Source organism: Lingula anatina, chromosome 1, assembly GCF_051362555.1.
Source record: "Lingula anatina isolate TDL-2025a chromosome 1, LinAna3.0, whole genome shotgun sequence".
In the NCBI taxonomy this organism is placed as follows: domain Eukaryota; kingdom Metazoa; phylum Brachiopoda; class Lingulata; order Lingulida; family Lingulidae; genus Lingula; species Lingula anatina.
The window spans coordinates 66,699,209-66,711,937 of record NC_141767.1 but is presented as its reverse complement, the minus strand read 5'-3'; the positions used below and the strand labels follow the sequence as shown (position 1 = coordinate 66,711,937).

The following is a 12,729-nucleotide window of genomic DNA, read 5'->3' as shown; positions in this document are numbered from 1 at the left end:
ACATCTGTCTATAGACTAACCCACTGCATACATTCCTGTAGGACACCAGTCACAACTGTCTATAGACTTACCCACTGCATACATTCCTGTAGGACACCAGTCACATCTGTCTATAGACTAACCCACTGCATACATTCCTGTAGGACACCAGTCACAACTGTCTATAGACTTACCCACTGCATACATTCCTGTAGGACACCAGTCACATCTGTCTATAGACTTACCCACTGCATACATTCCTGTAGGACACCAGTCACAACTGTCTGTAGACTTACCCACTGCATACATTCCTGTAGGACACCAGTCACAACTGTCTATAGACTTACCCACTGCATACATTCCTGTAGGACACCAGTCACATCTGTCTTTAGACTTGCTGCTGTATTTTCCAGGGTCACAGGGGAGGCAGCCATCTTGACCTGACTCATTTTGGAAAGTCCCAGGAGCACACATCTCACAGAACTCTGTAGAAGAAAGTATATAAATTCATTACACACCATTACCATCTTTATCAATCCAAAATATCTCTATTCAGTTTTAGGTGTACACCTGATTGGTAATTATAAGCTGCTCAGTCAATTTAACTTACTTAGATTTCCATCAGAGTAAGAACCAGGTTCACATTGGTATCTCTGTCCTCCACGGCAGGCATAACCAAGTTCACACTGTGCACAGCTATCTGGACAATAGGTGTCATTGCAGTAGTCTACATAGGTGAAATCAACACATGGTGCGGCATAGCCTTGACTACAAATCTGGAATCAGAAATAGTTTAACAGGTTGAATGCTACAATGTATGGAACATATGCTATTAAAATTAATTTTAATATTCAAATAATTACACTTTGTCCATGCAAAGAAAAATATTTAAACATTTAACATCATGGCATACTTTGTCCATGCAAAGAAAAAAATATTTAAACATTTAACATCATGGCATATTCTGAAATATGGAATTCAATGTATAGAAATAATCCTCTTTTGTTTTATCAAAGTATATCATGAAAATATTTTACCAATATGCCATGATATATGAGGTCAACATGCAGGTCAATATATACCATAAAACATTGACCAGGAGTGGGTTACAGTAATACTCATTCATCCAACAAGACCAGGACAAGCCAGTTATGGTAACACTCACCCATCCAGCAGGACATGGAGAGCACTGTGCCTGGAGGCCAAAGGAATGTTCTGTGGGGGATCGCCCACACGTATCATTGGTGTCAGTGGCATTATCACATCTGGCACAGGAATGCATCACACCATCTCCCTCACAGTAGTAGGAGGTCAGGCAACGGACACAGGACACATCATCTGGACAGAAAATTGATTTATTTTTCACATGTATATAAGATATATAAGTATTAATGTGAGTTAATAAATAGGGAGGTAATGCTAATGCATAAGACTGTAATAAGATGTACACAAAAATCGTAATTATAGGCAACCTGCTATATACAGGATTGAAGTGACATGGTCTTAAAGTTTTGTCTTTGCATTTTCATGTTATAATCTTCTACATAGTCTATATAATATGTTATAAATAGCAAAACTGAATCATACAAAATTCCTCAATTTGGACCCTAATTAATACAATCAACTTTTCAGAACCCAATTTACAGACAAGTTTATAGATATTTGTTTATTATTTATGTGTTAATTTTGTAATATACATTTATAACAATAAAATTTACTATTCCATCAGTCTTAATAAACTATCAATAAATATTATAAAATACTGCCAACATATATCAAATGTACAAGTACGCCTAATGCTGTGACTTACAGTACTTCTGCTCTGCCTGTGAGCAGCCAACCATCTCCATCCTCAGTGCTATTCTGTTGTGCCATGTGACTGGGTTCAAACGCAGGTACTGAGCAAAAATAGGTGGAGTAAGGGTCACAGTCACAATAGTGTTTCTGTCACTATTTGCATCAAAGATCTGAAATATAAAAGCAGCATACCATACAGTATAAAATATACAACATTTTAAGTACATCTACAGCACGCTTAACTCCCATATATAGGTATACTGCATCATGATGTATACAAGTTTCCTCAAACAAATTCTCTGAATGACAAATATTTTTTATGATATTAATGAATAACTTATAACTTTATATACAATACACTGTATACTGACTGATGTGCCATTCTGATCCTGATATGTTATCCATGGTCCAGTATCGCTGTCACTGTAGTTGACACGAAATGATGTCACCCAGTTGTCCTGATCCTGCTGTCCTTGTATCATGATTTGCTGGACTTTATACCCTTCCTCCATGTTTATCTCTATGTACTGGTCAGTGTCAGCTACCTCAGCTACCCAGCCTCCTGTTATACCACCAGTACCAACTGTAACATAAAGAGGGGATATATATATATATATATATATATATATATATATATATATATATATATATATATATATATATATATATATATATATATATATATATATAAGACTGAGGACTGAATATTTTGTCAGTAATATTACATAGTATACCCATGTACATGGTAAATGGTTACATATAGGTACATGTTCTTAATTCAAAGAAATTGAAAGAAAAAACACAGCATTAAATATTTCAATATTGTCCTTACGTGTCAAGTTCAACCTTCCTCTTCCTGGCGGGCTCACATAGTCATGACTTGAGGCTGAGAGAACTCTGTCTTGTATGATGCCACTGGCCATCCCCAGCAGATCCATGCACTCTGGAATACAGCAATAGGGAATGGCTTGATTGTTATATATTTCCAGGAAAATTAAATTAAAAACATACTATACAACTGTTGAAACAATAATGATTAAACATTAACTAAATGAACTTAAAAAACAGCAAATGTAACCCTAGAAGATAAAAAAAACTCACTTACCAAATGCATAGACCCAATACTTAGGTATACTAAGATAAACTTCTTTTGTGGTGGCATTGATGTTGATGTAGTAATCAATTGGTTCAAATGTTGCTGACACTAGGCAAGTGTTGCTTAAAGTCAAAGATACATTGGCTGTGGTTCCTCTTGGTGGTGTGCCGCCATCTATAACTGCTATATTGAAGGTCAGTGTGGTGTTGAGGACATAAACCTCTCTGTGCAAATCCATGCGGTTTGAATAATTGAGTGGTGGACTGTTAAATGCAAAAAAAATCAGAACACTTTCTTAGAATATGCACCCAACAATTAAGTGCTTGCATGGTTGCTTTGATTCTGAATATTTTAAAAGACAAAAAATAAAGCTTAATAAATTATGCATTAGTACTGGCTGTGAATATTATAATGGAGCAAACTACATGTATATGAAGTGATATCATCAGTCTGAAACCACCTACTCTGCCGTGACATCTGACACATAATATGACAGCTCAGAGTTAATTCCACTATCAGCATCCGAAACATTCAGGTTGATAATTGGGTCTTGCTTCAGAGCTGGAATAGGCTCAAAACTGAAGGTATCCTCTACCAGGATTGGACAGTTGTCATTTACATCAGTTATCCACACCTAAAGATGGTAAATAAATAAATAAATTTATCAACTCACTAAATGTAAAGCTATGACCCACATCAATTTCATTTTTTTTAAATTAAGATTTTGGATTTCACTCAATGTATTTTACCTTAGAAAAAAAAAAGAATTTAACAAATTTTGTACCTTCAAGTTCCTGGGAATCTGATAATTGTCTATCTGAATTTGACAGTTCAGATCAACATTTTCCACAATTTTGTAAAAACAAAGTGTGCCATTTTACAATTTTTATGCTACTGGATATCACATATACTTTAAACAAATGCCACCTCACAGACATATCTATATTATACACTTCCTACTCGCCCTAACAGCTATGGTCCCAGTCAGCGAGTTCCCAGTGTCTACCACAGTCATGGTAACATAATAACTGGTCTGGACCTCATAGTCCAGGGTTGTATTGAGAGTGAGCAGAGCAGATGTGGTGGACAGAGTGTAGCTCTCTTGGTCTGTAAACACAGGTTCAGGTTCAAAGGTGGCAGCAGTGGGACATACTGGCAGTCAAAAGAAACAAAAATATCAGAAACATGACATGGCTAGCTGTTAGATTTTTTTTTTAAATGCTTTGCAAAAATATTATGTAATGAACTCCATTTCACTCACTACCTTTCATCTACTGGTTAAGTACAACATCAGTTAAAACATAATATGAACCCCTATTCAAGAGCATAATTTATACTGAACTTCACAATAAAAATGTTATGCATATTCACAGGTTTCTATAAATGAGTAGCATGGCAGTATTACCCAGGAATTCCACTGGCACCCCAGATATGTTGGTGTATGTGGGGGAAGCTTCTGTTGGGGCTACTGCAGCAGCCTGATTGGCCGAAGTATCCTCCTTGATTGTGAAATGTCTGGCCTCATTACCTTAAAAAGAGACAAAATCTTAAAGTTATTAAAACTTATTTTACCTTTCATTAAGCTAAGACCATTTTATAACAGAGTTGTTCAGTGTAGAATTCACAAGAGTGACATTCCACTAGGTATATGGTAATCATTGTGTCATATATTAAGTGCATGCTACAAATATGATTTAAAATTTAATTTTGCATAATATAATGATATAATTATATGCCCTAAATAAAAACATACCACTAAGCAGAGAAATTTCATAATTTGGCCCAGAAGAGAAATCATCAGTTAGTGCCATAGCAGTCAGTATGCCATCCACATGGAAGTCTTCAGCAATGGTCACAGTATAGTCCACTGGGGGGACATCGTCCACTATCACAGCTGATGTGGTCTCAATAAACAACTGACTTGTACATAGTCTCCGCTCTACATGGAATAGGTCGAAGTGGTAGAGCTCACCAACCTGAAATATTGTCGTGACTATTGTCTTATTGGGACACCATATTATATATACCAGTATCTTATCCTTTATAAAATCACATGCCTTTTTCAGAGTTTTTCCCTAGGTCAATACTAAAATTTACATACGAAGCTGAAGCAGTTTAAAAGGAAATAAAGAAAATTACATTTTATTTTATTAAAGAAAATTAATTTTGCAAACTAAAAATCAACCTGAAGTTCTAAGTGGACTGCTTCAGTGGCAACTGTTACAAGGTTAGTGCACTGTGTACCAACTAATATCCCCTGCTCCACTACTGTATTCCCTCCTCCTGGAATAAAAATACCTTGATAAGTAGATGGAATGAAAATGCAAAAAAGTAATACTAAGGCCACACTTTTTTATTTTTATGGATGACATCCTCTGGGTACCCCAAAATCGGTGCGAGAGGGCAAAAAAAAAAAAAACAGTCCAAAAAAAAAAAAAAAACTGCTTAAGTAAAGGAATGCTGTCAGTACACAGCTGGAAACACAAATTTAACCACAGAAACACGTATCAAACTAACAATATGTCTTTATCCATGCTCTCAAAATATTAAAGCATTGTGAATACCTCGTAGAAATGTAAAAAAAAAGTCATGAATTGATATACTTCATATTACCAAATCTATTTAAGGTTATTTCATGCATTCATTTGGTATAGCAATCAATAAAACAAATATCAATCAAACAGTGTGTCTTTATTTGTATTCTCAGAATATTAAAACATTTTGAACACTTCACAGAAATGTTTAAAAAATGATGCAAAGATATGCTTAATACTACCAAATCTATTAAAGGTCATTTCAGACGATGCCATTTTGTCAACTTCAACTCACACGAAGCAGCTAAACTGTCAGGTGGCCTGTCCGACCTTCAGCCCACCAAATACCTCGACGCCCCTTGTCGACCCTTTTTTCGCTACAGAAAACCTGGTATTAATGTGCTGCTTTAAACAGAATGTCACAGAAATGGTTCGGCCGCCGCCAGCCTTTCGCACAATTTTAAAAAGGTGATATCTCCATGCCCAATATCAATGGCATACCAATCCAAAACGATGGCACCTGTTCTCTTTATGACTTTTATTGTTGTGTAATTTGAAAGTAATCCTAGAGATGAATTTGACAGCAAAGTGGCCGCATTTCCACGTGGCGAAAATACGCATGCGCAGAAAACCTTATTTCCTTGCAAATTCAATAACAACGTTTGCGACAACCGACTTCGTTGGGGGCTGGGGGGGGGGCTTTTTTTTTTTTTTTTTTTTTTGGAGAACGGGCGAAAATCCATGCGCGCGCAGGATGTCATCCATAAAATTAAAAAAGTGTGGCCTAACAGATAAAGATATCATATGGAGGCATGGATATGACCCAGCTTTCAAGGTAAAAAACTCAACCCCTCATATGACCTCTACTAAAATTTCCTGGCTTCTATACAACAGTTTCTAAACTTCCCTGTCAAAATAAAAAAAGAGAAATTCTCCCAAACAGGAAATTATAGTTTAATACTTAAAAATTACCTGAACTAATTTATTTCATTATAAATCGATTGATATTCCTGCACTGTCTTACTACGTGTATATCACCCAGGGTATGAGTCAGAATACTAACCTGAAGAAGCGGCAGCTGAGATGTTCACTTTCTTACATACTACACTGCTGGCAGTGGTATTCAGTGTGATCTCCAGGACTAGTACTTTATTAAGGTACAGCCAGATATCTTCCCCACCAGCTATGGTGAAAGTTTCCTCTCCTGTGAACTCAAACCCTGCCCTGATGGCTGTAGTGAAACTGCAAGGAAAAACAGTCATCATATTGTGGAAGCACATGTTGCAACCTTTACAAAGATATCTAAAGACACGCACCTAGATGATGAAATCTAAACATTTTAACAGGTTCAATGGTACCCTAAAAACCAAAGTAGAAAATAGATTACAAAATACAGACTGACATTGTTTAAAATATCTTTTCTTTTCCAGACAGCTTTCAATATTTGGTTTAACTTTTGAGGTGTGGTCATTAGAAAATTCAGGCCTACCCAAAATTATGGAGCACATTGTTGCAGTCTCTCTGTCCCTCTGCTCCATATCCAACACCATCTAGAGGGTAGAAGGCAGAGGAGTGGAACCTAGAAATCAATGAATATTTCACAAAGCTTTAAAGGGAATTGAACAAAGTGTGCTATAAATAGACATGATGAGTGTGGTTATAAAGGTGATTGACAGAAATCTATCCTTCTTGCAAATTTACAGCAGATTTGATGCATACATGGACCTAACTAGAGAAGGACAAGTAACGCGGAGAAAGATCAAAGGATAATCGGCTTAGCGCGAGCTCTTCGCGAAACGATGTGCGTTCGGATCACGTGACCTCCCGTACAGGTAGCGAGCATATCGCGGCTGTTGATGACTTTTTGTGTCATTTGGACAGGTAGCTGGTGATAACGCGAGGAAAACGTTCGGGTGGATGAGTCAAGACACTTATAGAGATAAAATGTAAGTACAATTTCTTTTGCTATTTTGGATGCTAGATGAGAATAAGGTATGTTTGTTCATGGAGGAATTCAAAATGCCCAATATGGTGAAGGCAATCGTGTTTGTTGCCGTAAAATGAGTGTTTAAAATTGTACAACTGCAGTGTCGAATACTTGTCTTTAGCTATGATCCGATAGAAAAATATTTCTAGTCTCGAAATTTTACCTCTATGTAAAGGATTAGCCTTAGATGCGGCAATAATTTAACCTCAAATCGTGTTTTGAATTAAAATGACGCAATTCCTCTCCGATTTATTCGACTCGCCGACATCGTTTTAGGTCTGGTATTTTTTTACCTACGGTTTAGATAAAGGTGGCATCAACACCGCTGTGTACTATATGTATAGGTTTATGTTACTTGCTTAAGTGAGCCCGAATTATTGAATGATAATTAATATTTTTAACTGTTAATATGGGCTCTCGTTGCAACATGACAGCACACATGCAATTGTGACACACAAAAACGCACCTGTGATCCTTTTAATATCCTTTTATCAAAGTTGACATTAACACTGCTCTGAAGTATATATATATTTACACATTACCGGCTACAGTCAGCTCCGGTCTGAGAATGATAATTATTATTTTTCTAACTCTAAATATGGGCTCTCGTTGCAACATGACACCACACATGCAATTGTGACACACAAAAACGCACCTGTGATCCTTTTAATATCCTTTTATCAAAGTTGACATTAACACTGCTTTAAAGTATATATATATTTACACATTACCGGCTACAGTCAGCTCCGGTCTGAGAATGATAATTATTATTTTTCTAACTCTCAATATGGGCTATCATTGCAATATGGCACCACACATGCAATTGTGACACACAAAAACGCACCTGTGATCCTTTTAATATCCTTTTATCAAAGTTGACATTAACAGTGCTTTAAAGTATATATATATTTACACATTACCGGCTCCAGTCAGCTCCGGTTTGAGAATGATAATTATTATTTTTTTAACTCTTAATATGGGCTATCATTGCAATATGGCACCACCCATGCAATTGCGACATACAAAAACGCACCTGTGGGCCTTTTAATATCCTTTTATCAAAGTTGACATTAACACTACTCTGAAGTATATATGTATATTCACATGACCGGCTAAAGTCTGCTCCAGTTTGAGAATGATAATTAATAGTTTTTCATTTTTAAATTGGATTCCCTAAACAGAATAAAGACGACTGACAAACACCCTCATTGGTCTTATAGTGAAAGTGTATATGTGGACATGTACACATGCAAAGTGCATGATTATATTTACTTGGGTAATGGTCATAAAAGTAGATCTTGATCACATTTGTGATAAGAGTCTCACCTCTGAAATTGCCTTGCTACATTGCATTATCTTGTTATCAGGTGCTTGAAATCTTTGAAATAATCCTGAGACATGCCTTTGGATAACACCTAGCTGGCTTTATCAAATCATCAAAGGGTCTGACGGTGTAGTTACCTGGCTGATAATGATCTAGAAAATCCATGCCTTACAAGGGAAGTAAATTTAACTAGAGGGAAAATCTACCTGACAGGTAGAATCTTGAGATGCATTTGATAAGGCTTACCTGTGGCTCAAATGTCCAAGTAGAAATAAAAAAGGCAATTGTCATTTATAGTAGTTTGTGATAAAAACATTCTTATTCTCTTCCAGATTCTCTCCACAAGATGCCGGAAAGTTAAAATTGGACAATGCACCATTGCCCAAGAGGAGACGCACTAATTAAACATTTGGACAATAATTCACATAGGTCAATAAGAAATTAGTTTATACCTTTTATAAATAAGTTAATACTACTCGTGATACAAATAGGAAAGAGCTCCAACATGACTTTCACAAAAAGAGACAAGACAAGAAAACTGCACATGTATTGTATATTCATCATCACTAGCTTTGTAACAAGCATTTTTAATGTTTACTTTTTTAATAATAAATATTGGAATGTACTCAAGTTGTTTTATATTTGCTATCTTATAATGGAAAAAAAGAAATGTAAAAAACATGGATTATATGTTTAGACAGTTTTTTCTTGCTTGATTGAAATTGCATATTCAATTACCTCAGAATACACTAACTACAGGTTTAAAAAATCTGATCCTGATAAAATTCATACTCACATTTTACTTTGACCGTCTTGCAGTGATATGCGTCTTATTTGTCAAATCTTTTATTATCATAATATATTAAGGTGTGTAAAAAAAAAAGGAAGTGAAAAGAAATAAAAAGAAGATTTTTTATGTCAAATATATGCATTTTTTATTACCATAAGATCAGTATTGGTGAAATTAATCTCATATTGTAAACGGGTAACTTTTAATGAAAAATAAAACGAAATATAAATGAAAGATAGTTGCTGACTGAAAAACCAAATATTATGAATACTTATAGTAAGTTCTTGAATTATGACTGCTTTTCAGTTACTGAAAACAGAAAGCCATATTTTGGTACCTGGTGTATTATTTTCTACCAAACTAATACAACAAATCTGACTTTTAAATAACTAATTAAAATTAATGTAAACCTAGATGAAATTTCTAATTAAGATCTTAATTGCTAAGTGAAAAAACCCAAATGTTATAAATGCACAAGATCATACTGTCTGTTTGTTGAAAATCTAGGTAATAATTCAAGCTGTAATTCTACTCTTCCTTTTGAGAGACTTTCTCAATCCTTTTTCTTTCGTAGATGCAGACACAGATTCTTGGTACTTTTCTTTAAGCTGTCTGCGAAATGAGTGGCCCCTAATGGTAATATATAATTTCACAAACATGCTAAAAAGGTCCATTTTTAATTTGTCTGATTCACCAGCAGTCAGTTCTTGTGTAAATTTGATTGATCTTCCGGGGTGTCACAGCTACTGGTACATGTAGGAATGAGATTTCCGGTCGTTGGGTGCGTATTTCTGTCCTGTCAGAGACTACCTCACGGGCAGAAAAAGACAGCAGGTATTGAAGACAAACTTCACACCCCGTTTTTATGAGGTAACGGGGAAAATGCCGAAAACCCCTCAATAAATTTCCACGTGTTGACGGAAACCTGTGTGCTCGCAACTGCAAGATGGCGGCAATGCTGTATCATAGCAACCACGAGGGACTGCGAGAATTTGCGTTATCAATGCAGAGAAACAATAGAAATGCACTGAAGCACAGCGCGCGCTACCTTGATAATAAGCTGTTCAGACGCCCGTGGAGCTATCAAAACAGATTATGTGAGACAATAGGCGAATGTTTACCCGAACGCACATAGCTTCAAAGGAAGATGCCGCGTTACTTGTCCTTCTCTATTTAGGTCCAAGATGCATACATGTAATTGCTATAAACTGTTTATTTCACTAGGGTGGTAATGAAGATGATCAACATGAAACTTTCAACCTTAAGTTCATTTTTTTTAAAAGAGAGATTGTTACATGTATCTGAATTTCAGTTCTTTTTCATAAATGAACTCACAATGAATCAGCAGACTAAAATATGTCAGACTAAAAACTGTTAGAAACATTAAAGAAAAATCACCACTGTCCATCCATTACCTGTGAGTGGGTACAGCAGCACCAGCCTGACTGGCCAGAGTCATGTTAACATGGACCTCAACATTGGTACCGGCCACCTTCCTGAACCAGTCTGAGTAAGTGTCCAGTGTTGGATTGGTGGACATGGCCGGCCAGGCGCCATATGGACTAGCAACATATCTTGGCTGCGTTACAGCAGTGGTACTTGTGCCAGTGAAATCAGTGTGCACTAGGCTGAAGTCATAGTATGTGGAGATGACAATGTAATCCTGAACTTGGGCACCAGAATCCCCTAGAAAATTATACATAGTTGAAAATAAGTTACCTATATAGAACTGATATTAAACACAAATTTATGGCATCAGAGATATAAGCCACCATCATTAATGCATCTAACAGTTTGCTCTATTTCACATGCTGAGGCACAAAAAATGTGCATGTTATCATGAAATTTCAAAATAAATATAATCTGAATACAGATCTGAGGTCTATATTTTGTCACCGATTTAATTCCTTCCTCACAGAACACAATAAAAATAATAATATAACAAAATGGTCTACTCAGTTAAAGAACATTTCCAATTTCTGGAAACCTGTTCAGATGTACATATAGGTATATAAAGATGATCACCTAGAGATGCAAGAGTTGTGGTGACATAGGCAGGAGAACTGAAGCCACTTGTAATCCCCTGATACTGTAACTGAACATGGCATATGTAGTCTGTGCCCAGTTGCACACCATCTGCCTCTACAAACAGGGCCTGGGGAGGGGAACTGCCAGACACACTGCTGTTTAAAGTGCTGGCTATGGCACTCTCACAGGTGACAAGATAAAGCCTGGAATAATGTTAATGGTTTTGTACAGGAAACAAGTATATTAGTGCACATAATGTTTAATGTGTGGCAATATCAAACCATGTTCTGTGTATACATTCTAAAACCAATTAATTGACCTCTTTTATCCCCTTCCATTTCACTTTTACAAGTCATTGCCTTAATCATGCATATCTTACAAAAATATTTGTACAAACAAGTCAAGCCAAATCATCAAATTCTCTTACTCGGCATAGATGAAAAAATTGCAAAAACGTTTCAGTTTAATAATGCATGATATTGGTCTTAAAGACAAATGTCTGCTATGCTGACATCACCACTCCCCTACACCCCTTTCCAATAAACTCTCTACCCCAGTCAACTTACCACTGGCTCCTGTCCCCAGCTGCCTGGCCAGGGTACAGGAAGGGAGGGTGGTTCCAGTCCACCTGTATCTGATAAGCTGCAGGGGCAATGGCCGTCACATTGACTGCAGCTAAAAAAGGGCAATGAAGACTACAGTTGTTAATTGTTACAGGATATGTGGCACATCCTTCTTTGAGTTTCGCTGAATGTTGAAGTACTGTAGTCTGCCAAATGTGCAAGTAGGCAAAAAAAAACAAAAAAACTAGTACATGTCATATAGTGATGACAACAGAGACTGTAATAATGATTTCTGGCCAGAGGGGGCTAATCTTGATTCTATTGTCTACTTGTCTACTGTCCTTAGTGCTGATATAAGATGCATGTTGTTAGAGTGACCTCCAGTGGACAGGGATTAATAGTTTACCATTCACTGAAATGGCGCATTTCATGTTAACTTGACAAATTGCTGCTTTACAAAAACTAGACAGTAAAGTTGTCAAATGAACAGACCAACTACAATGCAACTTGACTGAAATCTACTTTCATTCACATGCCCGAACTGGTAAAATTTTCAGACAAATTAAATGGCGAGTGGGAAGGAGTGCCAAAATTCTCTTTTTTTTTTCAAAACCCAATTACCTTATTTTAG

The 12,729-nt window shown here is 36.3% G+C and overlaps 1 protein-coding gene and 1 long non-coding RNA gene across 5 annotated transcripts in view; one reads left to right on the top strand and one right to left on the bottom strand.

The window, feature by feature from the left end:
* LOC106169518 (uncharacterized) overlaps positions 1-12,729 on the bottom strand; it is a 46,807-nt gene that overhangs the window by 9,645 nt on the left and 24,433 nt on the right. For all 4 annotated transcript variants that reach the window (XM_087017960.1, XM_087017967.1, XM_087017973.1 and 1 more), the window contains exons 27-43: positions 12,102-12,210; positions 11,533-11,738; positions 10,923-11,193; positions 6,896-6,985; positions 6,470-6,648; positions 5,058-5,155; positions 4,626-4,848; positions 4,278-4,400; positions 3,837-4,024; positions 3,337-3,506; positions 2,882-3,135; positions 2,609-2,719; positions 2,148-2,359; positions 1,790-1,946; positions 1,145-1,317; positions 590-755; positions 327-464 (exon numbers count right to left, since the gene is read on the bottom strand). In XM_087017960.1, the coding sequence (XP_086874086.1) occupies positions 327-464; positions 590-755; positions 1,145-1,317; positions 1,790-1,946; positions 2,148-2,359; positions 2,609-2,719; positions 2,882-3,135; positions 3,337-3,506; positions 3,837-4,024; positions 4,278-4,400; positions 4,626-4,848; positions 5,058-5,155; positions 6,470-6,648; positions 6,896-6,985; positions 10,923-11,193; positions 11,533-11,738; positions 12,102-12,210 (2,868 nt within the window). The remainder of the gene's footprint in view (positions 1-326; positions 465-589; positions 756-1,144; positions 1,318-1,789; positions 1,947-2,147; positions 2,360-2,608; positions 2,720-2,881; positions 3,136-3,336; positions 3,507-3,836; positions 4,025-4,277; positions 4,401-4,625; positions 4,849-5,057; positions 5,156-6,469; positions 6,649-6,895; positions 6,986-10,922; positions 11,194-11,532; positions 11,739-12,101; positions 12,211-12,729) is intronic.
* Positions 7,121-9,347, top strand: LOC147764903 (uncharacterized). The gene is made up of 2 exons (XR_015335596.1): positions 7,121-7,352; positions 9,050-9,347. It is a non-coding gene; the product is annotated as an uncharacterized LOC147764903 (long non-coding RNA).